The sequence below is a fragment of the Lepisosteus platostomus genome, chromosome 3, assembly GCF_059453375.1.
Source record: "Lepisosteus platostomus isolate fLepPlt1 chromosome 3, fLepPlt1.hap1, whole genome shotgun sequence".
NCBI lineage: Eukaryota > Metazoa > Chordata > Actinopteri > Semionotiformes > Lepisosteidae > Lepisosteus > Lepisosteus platostomus.
The window spans coordinates 59,085,613-59,105,188 of record NC_142613.1 but is presented as its reverse complement, the minus strand read 5'-3'; the positions used below and the strand labels follow the sequence as shown (position 1 = coordinate 59,105,188).

The following is a 19,576-nucleotide window of genomic DNA, read 5'->3' as shown; positions in this document are numbered from 1 at the left end:
ATTATCGGGTTTTGACATTCTCTAAACTTTCTTCCTTTCTCTCTACAAAGCTCTCCTGACAGCTGCCTCAATGTCAGCCTATGAACCATTTGAATAACTGTTTTCTTTGTTGATTTACATGATAAAGACACTTCTAGTGACATTTTAAGCAGGGGTGGCACAGGTAGGATATTTGCACAAGGTAGTGGAGGTCAGCAGCTAAGATCTTAAGATTCTCACTGGGCTGTGGCACACAACACTCAGGTAGTGTCTGTGGCACCAGCATGGTCACCATGCTTCCATAGAGATGAACGCATCCAAGGACTTTAAACAGGTTTCGCACTTCTTTTGGCATTTTGTCTTGCCCAGACAAGACTTGGCCTATCTCCAGCATGTTTCTCCGAGCTTCATCCCTGGTGAGAGGTCCTGTCTCACTCTTGGCCTGCATCAGGAGTCTGCTTTCCATTCATCTTTTATGCCTTTGCTTAGACAGGTGAGGAGATTTCTCCTATACTGACAATTCCCCAGCAGTGTAGGCTAGTACAGTAGGAGAGCAGGCTTGTAGGCTCACTAGGGCTTATTGTCCTTAAAGATTACAGGTAACTGTAAACACAAGGGGGTAGGGTGTGGAGAATGAGCGTAGCTTCTGCTAGCAGTGCATGAGGTATAGAGAGAGGCCTCCCCTCCTTATACAGGGTGGGGATAGAGAAGCACGTGAGCTAAAGGTGACGGGTGGAAGGTCAAAGAGACGTTTAACACCAGGCAAATGTTACATTATTATATAAAATAATTTAATATTAGTATGGTTTATGATATCCATATACTATTTTAATTACGTTACAAGCTGTATATTATACGGTTACAATAGTGAAATGGCAGGTCCGCTGCGGTTCCCCCTGATTTAACGCTCTATTTTAAATAACGTTAAAGGAATCAAGGTCTTATATTTATCAAAACTTTAATTCCTTTTGTTGTCAAAAGGGGATTTCAAGAACGGAAGCTAAGCGCTTGGCAAATACTGAATTTCATCCAAAGGTCCCGAAGCACACATCTAGGAAAGGAGCAATATTTCAATTCGGTGTGCATGACTTGGGGGTAGAAATCAACACGTATCAATTATATAATACATACATTGGGTTAAGGTTAGTAATGCTATGATCAAAATTTAAAACATTTAATAAATTTCTACACCACTTGGTTATAAGCGATAACGATCAATACAATAAAGATCTTGATAAAGCTGATGCAATGAGACATATTTTATGGCCCATTCACCTGTACGTAAACCATACAGCAAACCCATATTCATTTTAAAATAAAGACGCATATCTATGTTGATTATGCCTGGTATAAAAATGTAGTTTAGAAACTACTAATACTGTATATAGCAGCGATTTCGTAGGACAGCGCCCTCAACTCGTGCAGCGGAGAAACAGTTGAACCGTATCTGCAGGCTGACTTGTCATAAATATCTTGGTGTTGCTTCCAGATCCTTTCCGGTTTTGTTCTCTCAGTATAAGACGCAGGGCTCCACTAACTTCGTGTCGTGCTCGGGATACAGGACTAAACTGAAGCTGAAATCTAGCGAAACTCAGTCCGAAGTGGATTACTTAAACTAGAGTCCTCTAAACTGCCTTTTCCCCTCCTCGGGTCAAAGGGCAGTCTGTATTTAGTGATGTATTAAAATTAGTTCACCAGCACTCCCAAGAAGAACTGCCTTGTTTTCGCTCAGTGGCTGGAAAAGGGAATGGCTGATTGAGGAACCGATAAAGTAACTTTTCAAAAAGATTTTAAAATAAATAAATGAAGCAGTAATGGCTTCGAAGGTAAGGTGAATTTTATGCTATTGTTTTTTAAAGTTGTATGCATTTCTTATTCATTTTCTAACTGCCTCGATTATGCAGAAGCAAAAACTGGAGGTACAGTTTCAGCCTGAACTAAAAAAAGGTCTATTCAGCTTAGTTAAAAAACAGTGTTTTGAATCTTAAAGGATGTATTGGTTTAGCAGTCGAACATAAAACACTTAATCGTATGCATCTCTAGCGTAAGAATTCTGTTTAAGCGCCCTGTTTATTCTCCATCGAAATATGTGCAGTATATATCATTAAAAGTGTCTTGTGACATTATTCCACCCTTCCAATGCGGGTCATATCAGACGCAAGTAATGTTGGGATATGTAGTTTCTGGACACGCGAGGTTATAAATAACGTGAAAAATGCTCAAATAGAAAATTAACCCAGTAAATGAGATTGTATTCTTGTCTCAGTTTGTTTTACTAAGTGGACAAACTGCTTACAATTGTGACTACAGGATGAGTACTACGTATGAAGATGACGTTGTAATATTTATGTAGCCAAACGTTGTTTTTTTAAAAGTTTTATTATTATACCTGCTTATGGATAAAGGCTATCAATAGAGTACCTACAAAGTTTATACATTATGGCGAGAAAATTTTGACGTGTGACCTTTTAGGCAATATTAAACTTCGCAATATCCAAAATGCGTTAATAAAAGGGGGAAATGTACAGTAGTACCCAGAAAGTTAAAATGTAAATTTCAACGCAAGGTTTCAATTTAATTTGCAGTGTCAATTATTGGTATGTTCTTGATTAAAAAAAAATCAGACTGGGTGGAATCCTGCTTTTACAGTACGTACTGTATAGCATATGTTTTTTCCCTCCTTGAACATTTTGTTTTGTAAAGGTTAACTATATACAGTATTATTGAGCAGCAACTTGCAATCCAGCAAATAATTTTAATGTAATGACCTGTCCTGTATTTGGAATAATTTTCAAAGCATTTTGCTGTAAAACAAAAAAGTGATTTTGATGCCTTCTGAATTAAGTTTTAAAGCATGAATCAATCAAGACACACCAGTTGTGATGGATGGATGCATTTAGCTTGTAAATGTTTTAGCTGAATATTCTTCTACACAAATGTAAAACAATTTAAAATCTAATTTCATGGCACTGTGTCATATTAATGTATTTTACTGTACTCAGCAGTTAAATGCAGAGTCAGCTGCTTGCATTAGTTTTACATCAACCTAAAATGTACTGTAAAATATGTAAAAAACGATTACAAATTATTAAATGTTAGTATAACTAATACTATTATAGTATTATATAGTTGGCAATTCTTTCTCAGTTTTTCAGACTCATGGTTTAGTCAATATAAAAGATCAAATAGAGTTTGTCTGCATTGGTCCACATGTTCATCTTGTTGCTGTAATTTAAATACATAAAGACACTTTGAAATAGATATAGGGAAATAATTCAGGATAGATCCAGTAATTCTAAGATAGGTTGAAAAAAATTGGATGCCACTGCAGCCCCCTGTATACCTGTATACCTGGGGCGATATGGATTACTTAAGAGGAAGAATGTTAAACCAACTGTTCATGCTCTAATGTAAGCCACAGTGCACATTTGCAGAGTGTTCATGTCATTTTTACATATTCAAGTACAAGTTTAGAATTATAAAATAATTTGAAAATGTCAGCATTTTAATTTCATTTTTGCTACCTTTTTTAAATAGCCCTAGATTCCTTTGCTTCAGAAGTGTTTCTTTTGAACAGTGTGCAAAGTTTAGGCTTTGGATGTTCCACCAAACATGTATATCAACACCATGTGATTCTGCTAAATAGAAATAATTGAAATCATGCATGAAGGTGTTTTGCTGTTTCTGGGTATCCTGCAAATGCAGTTCTTATCTGTAAATATTTATACAAATATTTGCACTATTTTCTTTCCAGTGTTTTTTTCTGCTCAGTGGTGATTCACGCTAATTTATTTGATTAAATTCTTTAAGGCTGAAGACCTACAGTAGTACAGTATGCATGGTAAACCACTATCCAAAGAAATTAATATACTCTTAGTGTTTTATCCGAGAAATATTGTCTTATAGTAAAACATAATTAATTGAATGTTACAACAAATAATGTATCTAGATTCATAAGGCTATATCACTTATATATCACTGATTTTGTTTATTTTCCTTATATAACAAAATTATACAGTGGTTAAGCTTTAATAAAATTATTTTTCTTTCAATTAGTATATCACAGGCTGAGAAAGAATTTCTGAAATGAAATGGCATATCATATCTGTTTTGTAAGGATTGTATTGGTGACATAATGTTTTAAGAGACAGGTGCTGCTTGTGTAGTACTTTAAAACTAATTAATATTGATGTGTAATAATTACCAGTGTAATAGTGTTGTCTGTGTTATACATTAATTTCGGCTGAATAGCTTTCTTGTATAATTCTGCCTCATTTAGCATTGAAAGATGTTGCTGGAGTGCTTAGTTGGAGTCAGATGTCATGTAACTTGTAATTGTAATGTAATGTAATTTGTTGTTATGGCTTGCAAAGCCCCTATGTCATGTAATCTCATACAGAAAGGAATTTTTGGGAAAAGAAACTGAGATCCAGGTCAATTCGTATACTATCAGTGTTTGGTGCTGAACATTTAAAACCTCTGACTGATGATTTGGATATTGTGTTATATAGTACCAATTCAGATATGTATCACTATATATATGTACACACACACCACAATCACCCTTCAAAAATCACTACCTGACCATGCCTCAGAATATTTTTCATGGTATGAGGAATTGTTCTGTGTTGTTTACATTTGCTGGGTGTATCTCAAAGTGAAGGTATCTGGTTGAGTCCACAATCTGGAAAAGGAATATTAAAAGCACAAGCACTTTTCTGTAGTGAGGTAGATGTTTTCATTGCTCTTATGAAGAAAAATGACAAATAAATAAAAATGAGAGGATAAAAGATGAAGTGAAAGCCAAAGGATTCGTTCTTGCAGTTGACGATAGGACAGAAAACAAATGGCAAAAATGAAGATTACTTACTTTCATTGCGTTTTAACTACACTGGCATTAACAAGTCATGGATTTAAATTTTATGTTACTAGAAAATAAAAGATATGTAGATACAGTATCCTTGTTGCAGCTGGTACTGTAGGTGCTGCGTGTAGCATGTTGCACTTACAGTACCATTATCCTGACAGGATGGCCTACTGTGATTGCCTCTGATCATATGTACAGCTGTACAGTGCATTTAAATCCAGTAATTGTACTGAACAAAAATGACCATGTTTATAATCTATTTTTTGTACTGTATGAGTGCATCACATGTTGTAATGTATTATTGAAGATGTGTATCATCCCCATAACAGAAGGAGGGAAGTGAAGTATTTTTTTTCTTAGTAGTTTGTTAAATTAGCTACCCTCTTAATATAGTGGATTTGTTCTGGTTCTCAAAACCTGCAAGATAACAACATTTGAGGGTGTATGTGTCAGAATTTATGGGTCTGTGAAAAAATGCAGTGCATGCGTTCACAGTCCTGCAACTTGGGTTCTGGTGACTATGATGAAAATACTGGAGAACATTTTGCTTTACATTATAATTAACAATAAGAAATCCTCCTGTGTAAACCTTTAACAGTCTTTATACACTGCATTTCTTGAAGAAGCAATCATTCAAAGAAAGAAATGAATATAAGATCATACTGGGAAGTAGAGCAGTCGTGTTCAGATAGCTCTGAGGTTATGTGACATTAGCTTCAGTGGGATAGTGCAAAGCAAAGTCAGATGTCAATGGATATAGTATGGAAAAGCTTGCGTCCTCTGTTCTTAAACCCAGAGTCTATTTAGATAGGTGCCATTTAGAACATGTTGAAAAGCTGAAAAAGTACATGTTGAAATGTATGTATTAAAACAAGGTACACATATTTTAAAACAATGAGAAATATGCAGGTCTTCAATGCTTGCAGAGTGAGAGCAGGTACTTTAAGTACCTCATAAGTCTGAGCTGGATCATCAGGTACACCCTTGTTTCACAGGAGACCGGCCTTTTTGTACCCAGATACTTTCCAGGCTACTAAACTCCCAGGAACAGCTCTGTGTTTTCCCTATAGGATGTTCTGCATACTATTTAAAAAGAAAAAAATAGATTTATTATTTTATCAAGAAACAAAAACAAAAGCAAATTATGGATGGAGTGAACATCTAACGGCACACACTTTAATATGCAAAGAAGCTCTTGAGACTCACTAATTTAGTTTTTTATTTTTAACATTATCAAGTCACCAATCTTAAGTAAATATCTGGTCTAGGAGTAGGGATGGGACAAAGATTATTAAGCATGCACGGTTTTAAAAAAATTGCCATTTTAAAATATTTGTAATGACATTGTATTTTATCTCATTACGTGTGTTTGGTTAAAAGACGTTTCTTAATCTGTGTTAAAGAAGCAGTGTAGGTGATTTCATGGTTTAATGTCGTTCAGCAAAAAGTTTGATTTATAAAAGATTTGATTAATATCAGATTATCTGTGCATATCTAGGCAAGTAAAACAATGTAACCTTTTGAAAAAAAAATTATCAACCTAAAATAAGTGTTGTGTATCTCCCTTTTAGAGGAGACGAGCCTTTTAAAAGTGTTTTGCATAATGTATGCAGTTATGACTTGTGGGTGAGTCATAGCTACTGAAACCAGATCTTAGAGGAAGAGGAAACATCTGAAAAGAAAATATCCACTTATATTTTCCACACAGATTTATAGTTGAATGAAAATGTGTTTTTGTATTTTAATTGTGTTTCAGTCATCTTTTTTGCTCACTTGTTCCATATATTCACCACTCTGTGTTTGAAACAGACTGGCCTGTGTTAACACTGAGCCTGCTGGATTAAACTGCTGGAAGCGTTCGTTTGGCTTGCCAAAACAAATGTGGTTTTGTTCATCTTGTTTTTTAGGCTGAATGATTTGTATGCTTAAACCTACCCTTGTAGGATGTAAATTTCCCGTTAGACACAGTTGAAAATCGTATTTATATATGACATATATGTTATGTATATAAGTTACATTAATGTATTGCATTTCCCCATTGAGGATTTGGTCTCACACTGTAATGCATGCTGGTACATAGCTTAATACTTTATGTACGTATCAAATTAAATTAAATTTAACATGAAATTGAAAGTGAAATTGCATGAAAGTCTTTCTGAAAACCAACACCATGTTATTAATTAGATTTGGTTGGATATTAGCTTAGTCACTGCATTCATTAGCCCTGCATAACTTCTACATTTGTGCAGCGACAATGCAAAGGTTTTATTTTCCTGTCTAATTATTATATTTCTAAAAATCTCAAGTAGATTAGCCAGTTTTTACATGCAATCTGTATGTAATCTTTGAGGTTTTCCCTCCTTAGCCATTTCCTCAATTTAGGTTTCTAATTCACATTGATTACATTATTATATTATTTGCTGTCAGAAGTAAGTTTTGTAGATTTCCTGTGTAAATCTGTTTTGAAAAACAGTTTTCTAATTTCTTTGTTTGAAGTTGGATCTGTACCATCAAGTCTAGTTATTTGCTCAGTAAGATACTAATTCTTTGTCTAGTTCATGTGTACTTCACACTGTGCAGTGCGTGGGCCATCTGTAGAGAATGTAAAAAATGCCCCGCAGTGGCTGTAGCTGTTTATTTTCTCAGTTCTTTAACTATAACAACCACAAGTGCTACAGCATTATCAACTGTGAGGTGGCACAAGTTAAACCTTGCAAATATTAAGGGACAACAAGTTAATTTATCAAATGTACTGTAGTTGGACATCATATTCAAATTGCTTTGAGCAAAATTCAGTTCAGCCTGATGCTGAAAGGTGATATGGCAAGGTTTGAGGTACTTTTTTACAAATATCGTCCTTAGTACATTACTTTTTTTCTATTTAAGCATGCTTCCATTTGAAAAAGATGTATTTTTCATTGTCGTGTTCAGGAAATGAAACCCTTTTATATTATAGTTTCATAGTATGCCATCTAAGGACATTTTTTTCTTCCATCTCTGACTTGGTGTGTTTATTTCAGTGTGTCCTAGAATATTAAGTGCTCTTTGGCTGGTTTTATCTAACTTGTGGCCTAGGAGGAACAAACTACCTGAGGGAGAAAAAAATGCTAACTGTATTCAATTGGAATTCCCCACAAGTATTACTTTTGTTTTGGGTATTTCAGTATGCATACTGTATGAATACTACTCCATTTAAGATCTCATTTCTACAATTTAAAGCAAGTGTAATACAGGTCACGTTTGGATTTTTGCACAGATTCTCTGCTTAGGATGTGGAGTTGGTTTTGTGTCCTTGTGCTGGAACTATACACTTGGGGTGTGCACCTACTGTATTTAACTGGATACTGGATTTGGCAGCTCGTCCAGTCCTGGGGGACTAGAGACTTGCTCTTCAACTTTCAGGTGTTGGAAGTTGCTAATTTTATTATTTCTTTGCATAAGGTAAATTCCTGCTCTGGGTTTGATGTTCCTGCAGGCTTTTCTTTTGACAGCCCTAAAGGAGTCCTTTAAGTTGCTCGTGAAGCTGAGTATTTACATAACTGACATGGCCTGAATTATGTTTAATAGCTAAAGAAATGTATGTTCTTCTGGCTATAGCCAGATATAAACAGTTTTATCTGTGTTTCGCATAGTATCCGGTGTTATTTTGCACAAAGGTTTATTTTTCTTAATATTCTGCTTTCCAGAAGTTATTCACTGGTAGCTGAATCTGTGGGTGTGGAGTTTCTACATGTTTTTTCTTACACTGAACTTTGGACATTTTAATTATATTAGAATGTATCAACAACTGACTGGGGACAGTTTAGAAGACTCATCACTTGCATGTCTCTCACAATATAGTGAATTAGCACTTTTTAAGCGGTGTGTTGAAACAGCTTTCCGTATTAACAGTACCTCCATATCCCCCATTTCACATTTTATGTCATTTCATAGTTTGAGAGTTATTCCAGCACATTCTGTTGCCCTTTTTTATGAGAACTGCTGAGTTGATGGTTCTCAGTTGTTTTTTTTTCATTTTGGATACTAGGTTGGGTCATTTTGGGTACTGCTGAGTTGATGGTAACTAGGTTTTTTTTAATTGTTCTTCTGAAACTGAAATTGTTGCTTTTTCAGTAAAAAGACTGAAATGTAAAATGGTACCCTAATGACATATATCACATTTTTTAGTTCTGGTTGGTGATTCTGTGGGATAGGCACAGTCAAGGAAAGAGAACAGAAGTTATAGATGTTTTGAAGAACGTTATCAAACAAAATATATTTGTCAGTATTACATACTCTTATTCTTTATTCTACTAATTTTGCTGTTCTTATTCTAAAAGGAGGATTCTGCTAGAACAAAACTGTTTCTGTCATTCTTTTCTCAATGATATTCATATAAAAGTATGTAAAACAAGCATATAAAACAGCACTCTAAATTTTATCAATACAATTTCCTTTTCTAAAACTGCTGTGGAGGTAACAGCTGTATTTTGTGGCTTTGGTAGGTCAGACCTCTAATGATGTTTGTAACTTGAAGAAAACATGTCTCACAGAATAACAGACATAAAGGTATTTAATCAGTCCTTTACACTTCGTTGATCTTTAAATTTTATTTTTTTGCAGGCCCTGGTGTTGTATGATTTCACAGCTGAGCCTGGAAACAATGAATTGACAGTGAAAGAAGGCGAAACAATCACTATTACTAACCAGGTAAGCGTGTGACATGGCACGACTCCAGTAAAGAGCACATGACGGGTGTATCTGTGCAGTTGCAATTTCGCAGTAAACATTATCTCTTTAGTTTTGATCAGTTATGCATTGATGTTGCTTTCTTTTTATTGAATGCAATACTAACAGTTAAAAATGACTATCTATAGGAAATAGTTTTTTTTTAATTATATTGTCCACTGCAACATTACCCCTGAAGGCCAATCTTCCAGGTACTGCTGTAGGTAAGCTGTTTGCTCTCAGCTTTATGTTAACTGTCAGTGTTTCCCAACTGCTTTTTTCATGACGCCAAAGCTCTGAATATCCACTTGCTAATGCATTAGCCCAGCTCTTTGCAAAGAAATCTGAGATTATTAAGACCTAAAGCCCAGCAACCCTCTCCCAACCCTTAAAGAAATTACAAACCCAGCACTTGATGTCAACCTCTTGTTTCCTTTTGCAGATACCCATTGGAAGCCTGGATTTATAATGATCAGTAAACTAAAGAATGACCTGAAATTTGGTGGTTCCAGGTGCTGGTTTTGCCTTTACATTTCTTGTTTCTGTTTTTTTTAGACTATCGGCGGAGGTTGGGTGGAAGCACAAAATTCCAAAGGCGAAGTAGGTCTGGTTCCAGAAGACTATATTGAGGTATGTTAGTAGTTATTTCATTTGTCATTCATGAAACATTTCAAGTATGTTTTATTAATGGAAAAAATGTGAGCGGAATGACATGAAGAGCACGTGTACATGGTACATCATCTCAAGATTTATGAAGAGTTTAAACAACAGTGAAATCCATACAAAAGCTTTGCCACAAAGACATTACAGTTGGTTGTATAAAGAACGTGGAGATACCCCAGAAATGTTACTTCTCAGCTTATTTGAATTCTAGGTTATATATTGTTACAGCTTTGGGTGACTGAGAAGTGTCTCTAAGATTTTTACATAAAGTTTGTGACACTGGGAAGAGTAACACTTCTAACTTCAAAGCAGAGAGGATGTTTGCTGATGTCTTGGGGGTCCCTTGCAGAAACAATAGTAAAGTTTTTCTTAGTATGCCTAGCCAAGTTGTAGATTAATGATTGCAAAGGAGAAGGGCAAAAGACCCAGTATAAGTTCACATTAAGAGCACAGGAGAAAAGAGAGAAGAGGGAGTAAGAGGAGAGACAAAGAGTGGAGAGAGAAAGAGGAAGAAACAAGGACTTGGGACTTCTTAGAGAGCGTGCTTTTCCGTGTTTTTAAAAGATACCTCAGTTAGAAATGTCTTTCCTGCATTTTATGGATAGGGATATAGGTTCCCATTTATTTTGTGGCATCCAGGGTGCAGAAAGAGAGATTTAACTGCAGGTTGCTTTGGATTTAGTTAGAAGACAGCTCATCTCTTGTGTGGCCTCTGTAGGCATATTAAGAGTTTAGTGTTAGTAGCAGTCTGGGGTTTTCTGGGTGACCAGAATATTAGGTCTCTGAAACGCCTTGTTTGTAAATACAGTACATGAGTTTTATGTTTTGTGTCTTGTGTAATTTATTGTAATAAAAGTTTGTTTTAACCAAGTGTGCCAGAGAATAAAGGATTCACGTGCCTCTAGTTATACCACCTGCTTGGGAAATTGCTAGATCTCACTTACAAGTCTGGAGTTATGAATAATCATTTCACTTATTAACTAAACCGCTCGGTCAATTCCTGTTTTTAACCAGCTTCATGGATTTAGTGCTACCAAAATGACTACATCCAGGACAAAATGTTGGCAGCTTGACTAGTTTCTTTATACTAGATAATACGTTAGTTTTGTTGTTATATCAACAGTGGCATCTAGGGCAATTTGGACACTGGGATATCAGTCCAGTATGGTATGGTATACAAACTGATGAGTTTGTATATTTGTAAGTGGCAGAAGCTAAAACCTCCATTTAAAGAGTGATTTGTAAATGCTCGGTCTGAGGTCAGAAGCTTTGCTTGTTTACAAATGTCCTGGACAGTTGGAAGCTAGACTGCTTATACAAGAGACCATAGTGCAAGTGGAGGGCGAGAGAAGGGAACTTGGCACAGAAAGAGGAAAAGGCCCATCTGAGTGCAAGTCTGTTTTTCCAGCTGTGGAAAAATGCAACAGGATGCTACAAGTCAGACCTCAGGATTCAGTTTTTTTTTTTTACTTTTTTATTTTTAAATATTCCAAATCACTATTTTGAATCATTCCCCATCTCGCTGAAAGTAGGGGAATTCCACACATCAAATACTTTAAGTAAAAGAAGAACACAGTTATCTTACAGAACCTGTTACCTTTGTTTTACATGACGTCTATGTTTTTAAAAGTCACATAAGTTTGACTGCTGAGATGTGTCGTATGACTCCCAGGATTTTTAATTTCCTTACTAATTGTACTCTGTTTTAGGTGAGTATTGGTTTTTTTTACTATTTACTAGCCTGTATTTTTACTTTTGATTCATCATCAATTCAAATGTTCATTACTCATGTATTTCTTTCATACACATATATATATATATCTCATGTATAGTTCAGGTGGGTAGCTGCGTCAGCATGCGTAAGCTGCAAAGGAACAAGTAATAGGTTTATTCCATGCTGAAAAAAGAAGAAAGAAAACACATTTCGGTCGTGGAGCCTTCTTCGGGTGTGAAGTCACACCTGAAGAAGGATCCACGGCTAAAACTTTGTGTTTTCTTTCTTCTTTTTTCCAGCATGGAATAAACCTATTACTTGTTCCTATATCATTTATAGCTAACTGTCTGGATGCAAAAGTGCAGTCACATAAGTACATAATATATTTAAATAAATATAATATATTAAAAAATGTAAATAAAATATCTGTTGTATTTTAACTTTTAAATAGGCAGTTACTTAACAATCTGATGAAAAGGTTAAACTCTTCATAAAACAAAGTGCATCATTGATATGTCACATTTCTGTAACCAAACTGGTTCTTTTAAAAAGCTCTCAATTCAAAAATAGCTTCCTATCATGATTTAAGCTATCCCTGTCAAATTATGAATGATTTTTAATGCCTGCTTTCAACAAGGATCTTCAAAATGCAAGGTAACATGCTCAGTGATGGGACCTACTTTTCTGAGCTCTCAAAACATTGGCCAAGATACAACTTCCTTTAGGCTATATACAGTAAGCTTTGAAATATGCTGTGAAATAACCTAAACGAAGACATGTAACTCATTCTTCTTTATCTTTGAACAACATTTCATCCCTGAAAAGCTTTGAAGAATGTGTTTCTAAAATTTGGAAAGATTGACCATTACAAATTGCAGATTACAAAGTAGAAGGGTATTCAAGCAGCATGCTTTCATGCCTTCCAATCATAAGTTGTCATGGATCCATCTGATACCATCATAGGAAAGGCAGGGCGTTATACAATGAATACATCCCAAGTCTTCAGCATTACGTTTTCTTTGAGCCAATCTCTTGTTTGGCCTGTGACAGGAAATCTTGTACTACAGTATACTGTTGAATACACTCTACATGGGTTATTGGGCAAGGATGCATCAAGGGTAGAACCCCTTTTCTCATGTCCAAAGACTGGTTATGTGGACCATGTCTCCCTGGGGAGCCTCTCCTACAGGCGTATTACACTTAAGGGGTGTGCCGAGTTCATAACTCCAAGCCTAAACCTGAAACACGAGTCCTGTTCACACATCAACCTAAATTTTGCATGTCATGTCACCCTGCATATCACTTCAGTTATTGCCACCCAGGGTACACCAATTCTTGATCAGTTACAGAAAACCAGTAGAAAGATGTTTTTATTTACATTTTGCTTCCTGGAGTACAATTTATTTCTGTTGTTGCCTCAAAGAATTATGGATACATTTATGTACAATTCATGAAAATATGAAATTGTTTCAAGTTACTGTTGAAGCCGAAGCCCTGCCTTCTTTCAAGAAATGTAAAATGTGAGATTGTTACTGTATATCGGTTAACTACTAACTGCCAAAAGGGAAGATGGGCCATATTTGTAACTTGTTCTTTTAATGTTTAATGTTAATGTTTTAATGTTCTTTATGTCCAAAGCTTGGAATTTATTTAGTTTAAAAACTGAAAAGTTTTGTTTTCAGCATTTTTAAATTTTAGCAAGAGAAAATCATTTTGTAAAGCCATTTGGTATATTGTTGGAATTGAAAGTTTGTTTTCAAGTACATTTCCAATTACAGTATTATCAGTTGTTTTTTTTTGTTCGAATGCAACATCAGTTATAATAAAATTACCCCACAATTTCTCAATGAAATTGCTTCCATGTTCAAAAGAGTAGTTAACTAAAATTGTTCTCTTATTGGGCTAAATTAGGAATTCCCTTTCTTGTGACAATACACTTGTTGTTTTTTTAACCTGGAACAGTCGTTTCAAATTGTTCAGTGTGTAAACGTGTAATTAGTGTTTGTGGGATTAGCTTGATGAATTTTATTATCAAAATCCTCATCCATGAAAGTTGAGACATGGTGTGTACAGTTATTTTATAGTGTTTCTGTGCAGTTACACTGCATCAGTTCAGAGAAAGCAAATAGCAATCTTGTTATGCAGCACTTTTATCCATTTCACTTTAGAAACCAGTGCCATCTGGCTGTTTAATATTACTTACAGTAACATTAAAAATATGGTCAGTGCATTACATCATCCATCCTGTCCATTAAATAGATTTTTAAAAAAGATTCATCACTTCCACTTATTAATTTAGAAACTAGTGTGGAGGCATTCACTTATATTGAATTCATTTTCTGTTTTTAATTTGCAGATGAATCAAGTCAAACAGTAATGTTACGTCTATGGTGTTTATTTGTTCGACTTCATGCCTTTACAGTTGGGAAAAACAGTAGCTTTGCAGTTTGCACACTTAAACCATTTATGACTTAATAATCTTTTGTCATGTAATACAGTTGTATGCCAATTCTGTGGGGAGATGTCAAACATGTAGTGCATGCAAGAAGACCTAAGAATATATCTGGACTAGAAGTGTTCTGCAAAGAAGAGTGGGAAAATATTCCTAAAACAACAATAGAAAGACTCTTAGCTGGCTACAAGAAACATTGGGGATTTGTAATTTCTGCCAAAGTACAGTAGGTGTTACTAAGTACTGACTGCCCAAACATTTGCACATGCCACATTCACTGTTTTATTTTTTTCAATCCATTAACTTAAACAAATAATGAGTAAATTGTGCATTAACATGTGAAGAAATGTCATGTTTAAGTTTGTATCCTGCAGAAGTTGTGATAATGTCTTTTCACTTGAGAGTTTCAATGAAACATGCAATTCGACCAGGGGTGCCCAAGATTTTGCATACAACTGTAAGTTTCTTTCTCACTAAAAGAGTTCAAAACTTACTATACACTTAAATTACTTTAATCGTTCAATATGAAACACAAACCAAAGGACACAATTTGAGCCTTTGGGGAAATGCACTTGATACTGAGAACAGGAAGCATTTTATTTCTGTGGAAGTCTGGCACAAACTATATTGATGCTCCAGGTGACCTCTCCTTGTTTTAAACTTTATGTTCATACCCCAGTGAATTGATACAAAAGTTATGGTAACTACATTTTTGAATGCTATCGATTTATTACAAAGATTTACTGTTTTAAATGATTTCGTTTTTAATCTTGGAAGGAACAAAATAAGATAATTCAGCAATAGTGTATATGCATGAAACAATGTTAAGAACAAGGACTGGAAGAATAAGGAGTATAGTTTAAGCTGAATTTATCTTAACAAATATGTTTCCTGGCAATCACTATCACATACTGTAGCACAAAACAATTTTTCTCCCCAAGCACGAGTTTGTGCTCTGCTGTTCAATACACGAATACATGAAGTGTTCTTTCATTTTTTATTTCTTAATGTTTTATAAATAACTCTTTTACGTTGGTAGTTTTGAGATGTGAACTCAGTTTGGTTCCAATTTATGATTCATTCTGGAAGCTGAAGTAGCAGTCTGAAGAGCAGCTATGTCTAATATTTTAAATGTTTTGAGATTGATGGCTAGAAACTTCAAAAACTATTTCATTCTGATCTTGGTAGAGGCTGTATTTGAAGCAAGTTAACACCATAAAGTTAATTTCCTGTTGCTGTTCTCTAACTGTAGTTGTAAACTAAATTGTTATTTGTAAGACCCTCATTTGTCAAATATGCAGAATTCCAGCTGAATCCAAATCAACTGGAAAAGCAGAATGTAACAGAGTGTTGTGCAAACTTTGTTTTGAATTGCAAAACAAAACACAGCATCGTGTGACAATAAGAGACCTTGCTAGGCAGTACAATATCACTTATTTTAGTATTTTATATTGTTTCCCTTTAACATGAATTTTGAATCATATGTTTGAATCATTATTGTTTCTTTGTTTTTCCTAACAACTTATGACTTGCACCTTGGTCAATTGAATCTGCTTAAAACTTTGAAAGCACAAATTATATCTTTATATAATGTTTTTTTTTTTTTTTTTCAGGTCACTAAACCATCCTCTGGTGGAAATGCAGTACCTGACTTTTCAATTTTTGACACCTTCTCATCTACAACCACTAACACTACAAGCAATCAGGTACATAACTAATATATTTTTTTAATTGATATACTTTCTAGATTCATTAAATGGTACATTGTCTCACGTGAGCATATGCTCAGATATAAAATGCTGTTATACCTTGGTGAAAACATTGTTTGGGGTTTCTTGTAAAAAAAATGCAAGTTTACACAGGATATGAGTAGAAAGTGTAGTGTGTGTTTGAATCTTCCTGTGTAAGCTGTACATTAAAGCATAGAAAGAGAGGAAGCCATTTGACCTGTCTTCTTGTTTGGTTCATACTACTGCAGTTAATGAGTGCCAGAATCATTTCCAGCTGTTGCTCAAGCTTGTACAGCACTGGTGTCGTATAATTAAGTACAGTTTTGTAAAGATTTCTAAGAGTGATATATTAAAAATATGTGGTCAGCAATGAAGATTAAAAAAAGATGGCAACCAGTGGTATGTTTTTGTTCATTTCTTAGTTGTTAATGTTCTCTTTAATGCTAAGTGACTCTTGCTGTAAATTCAAACAAGAAGAATTTGCCTTCAAACAAGAATATTGTTCAGCAATGGATGTGGTAGGAGTGTGAAGCAGAGGCGTAGAACAACCTGGTACAATTTAAATTCCGAAGTCAACCCTTGTGCCAATAGAGCACTAAAATAATGTTATGAATAGCAGAGCAGTTTTAGACATGGTAAAAGGTTTAGCTAGCTATCTTTTATTTCCATTATTTTCTAAGCGATCAGAGCACAGAAATTTTATCCTCAGAAACATTGCGCTTACAGCAACCTAGAAACACTAGAAATCACTAGACTACAGCTCCATGAAGCAAAATACAATTCATACGAGGGTAAGCCAGCAGCTAAATTATCTTAAAAATAATTGTAATGCAGTTTTTTCTTTTTTAATTCTTTTCTGAATGCTAACCTTAAAACACCTCTGTCCTAATTCATACAGTACATACATTTATAATTATATAGACATATAACTCATAGTTATGACTGCTTTCAGGATAGCTCCCATGTCCTGAAATGTCACAGTAAGACTGTTATGTGGTGAATATAAGTTGCAAAGACAAATGGATTAGACATGTGCCTTTACCGATATTAAATCACGACATTTACATGACAGTTACTTTTCTATCGATGGATGCTGATTATAAAGAACTTGGCAGTGCTTGCATGTTCACCAACATCACCACTGGCATTAGATTCATTTGTACTTAACACTGGTGTATAGCTGAAATACTTGGGCAACAGTAAATTTGTTACATTAATATAAACAGATAATAACAAATAGCATATTTTCCTCTTCATGTGTGTTAACAGACATTTGTTTTAACTGAGTATAATTTTATTCTGAGCTGTGAAAGGCAGCCGTGTTTCCATTTAATACATACTGTAATAATACAGTAAAGGCTCTTTCTTCAGTTCACAGAATGTATTCTTTTGGCTGGCTGGGAACCAGTTGAGTTTTGTGAATTATGTGTAGGTCTGTTTTGCACTAAAGCAGAATGCATGGAAATGGGTGTCTGTGTTTTAGTGACTGACACACAGTGATTGTGTGTTTTTTTGGGTTCCTGTAATGTACTAGTTTGTGTAGATTCAGCTAACAATATATTATTCAAAATAAGGAAAAGCAGCAACACATTATGGAGCTCAGTCAAACATTGTCTGAAAAGCACCACATTCACAATATTTTATTTTAAATAAGATCAAAACATATTTTCTTTAGATTTTAGATCAATTAAGAGTTTATGTGTTAGGGTATTTCACATTCACAGAGAACTCTAGAGATGAATGAGGGTATTTCCTATGCTAAAAGATCTTGTGATTGTACATCACCTGGTCTAGTTGCTGGGAAACAAAACTGCTGTAGGTTATCTATTGCTCATTATCAGTATGGTTTTATCTTAGTGGTATACCAGTAATGTTTCATAGAGAAATATTTACAAAAACAGAAAATAAAACGTATTGCCAGTTGCTTAATGTCTTTAAAACTACACCCATCCCACCCGTACTCTGGCTGGAAATGCTGAATCCAGAAAACAGATTCAGGAAATGATTCAGAAAACAGAATTGGTAAGACCGTCTTTAGAACGAGTTGATAAATCTACTATTCCAGCTCAAATTTCCATTCCAAATGAGGCAATAAATGGGAATTACAATGGGCTGTTCATCACATGATAAAATACGACTTGCAGGTTTAATCAGTGCTAGGGCCTTTGTATTGTACTTCATCTGTGTACAGCGATTGCATTTTAAGTACTCTCTACTGAGATCTCAAAATTCATTTTTGGATGTACTGTACAAAAGATAAAATCACAGAAAATATTTTTCTTATCGGGACATTATTTGAGCTAAGAGCTGAAGAGATTTTTTAATTAAGAAAATCACTCGGGGTTGTTTTGAGGTCCAGAATGTACTTCTGCATCTGCACTAGCCATGTTGTTGATAGCGTGTCTGTAGCCTGTCTGCTGTCCATGTTACGCGCCTGTTGTGTTCGGGGCTGCAGTCTACACTTGACACCATAAGGGAAGCATAAAAACACATAAATCACTCATACCATCCCAATATCGTGCCCCAACTGCTCATGGTGCAAGGTACTGGCCAGCCCAAATCCCAGTGATTTCCCTGTACTGTCAGTCAAACTCCTGGGGGTGAAGTGGATGAGGTTATGGGCCAAGTAAACATGAGGTATCAACCCATGTCTCAGATCCTGTTCCCTTTCAGTTAAACGTTTAGTTCAAGAATCAAATCAAAGATAAACGTCATAAAACGTAAAGTGGAGTACAAACGCTACCCTCCCAGGAGTGTTTTATACTAAGATATCACCAAAAAGATATGATCTGCAGTGTAATTTCTTTTGCCAATATTGCAGTGTGAGTATTATATTAATAGCTTATGTGACAGTAATATTATTAAATTAATATTATGCTGTTTATTGAAATGATATATGTTGTATAGTGATTAAATATGTTTGGTTATAGAGTTTCATTATCTACAATATATTGTTGACAACACCAAAAGAAGTTGAGGAGACGTTGAGGAGCTCATATTATTTCTATGATAGGCAAAGAAACAAGTTATGCTGTAGAGATAAAAGCAGTGTAGATCACCAGCTGTGTAAGATTGTGCTACGTAAGGGGAACATACATGCTTTAGAGTTTGTTCTTAAGTAAGTCAGCATTGCATTTTAATTTTACATTGCATTTGATTGCATTTTAAAGGCAGTACCTGCATTCCGAGAACTCTGCCTTTTTTAATTTTTTAATAGTTTTTGATGATTTTAATAATGGAGACTCACTTATTTGACTGACACCTTTAGCCAAAGCAACTTATGCTTGCATTCCTTTATACAAGAGGATATTTTACTGGAGTAATTCGTATGAAGTGACTGGTTCAAGGGTACAACAGCACTGTCTTACTTGGATTTGCACCCACAACCTTCCAGTTACAAGTCCAGAACCCAAACCAGTGCTCCACACTGCTGTCCTAGTAGCACGTGGCCTTAAATGTGCATT

General features: G+C 35.0%; 1 protein-coding gene across 3 annotated transcripts in view; it reads left to right on the top strand.

The window, feature by feature from the left end:
* Positions 1 to 1,438: 1,438 nt before the first annotated feature.
* The window catches only part of snx9a (sorting nexin 9a), a 52,294-nt gene continuing 34,156 nt past the window's right edge, over positions 1,439 to 19,576 (top strand). The window contains exons 1-4 of one of the 3 annotated variants that reach the window (XM_088626219.1): positions 1,439 to 1,805; positions 9,449 to 9,535; positions 10,109 to 10,183; positions 15,996 to 16,088. In XM_088626219.1, coding sequence (XP_088482345.1) covers positions 1,794 to 1,805; positions 9,449 to 9,535; positions 10,109 to 10,183; positions 15,996 to 16,088 — 267 coding nt within the window. In that variant the 5' untranslated portion in view covers positions 1,439 to 1,793. The remainder of the gene's footprint in view (positions 1,806 to 9,448; positions 9,536 to 10,108; positions 10,184 to 15,995; positions 16,089 to 19,576) is intronic. The other 2 variants (XM_088626221.1, XM_088626220.1) reach the window with 2 other exon arrangements.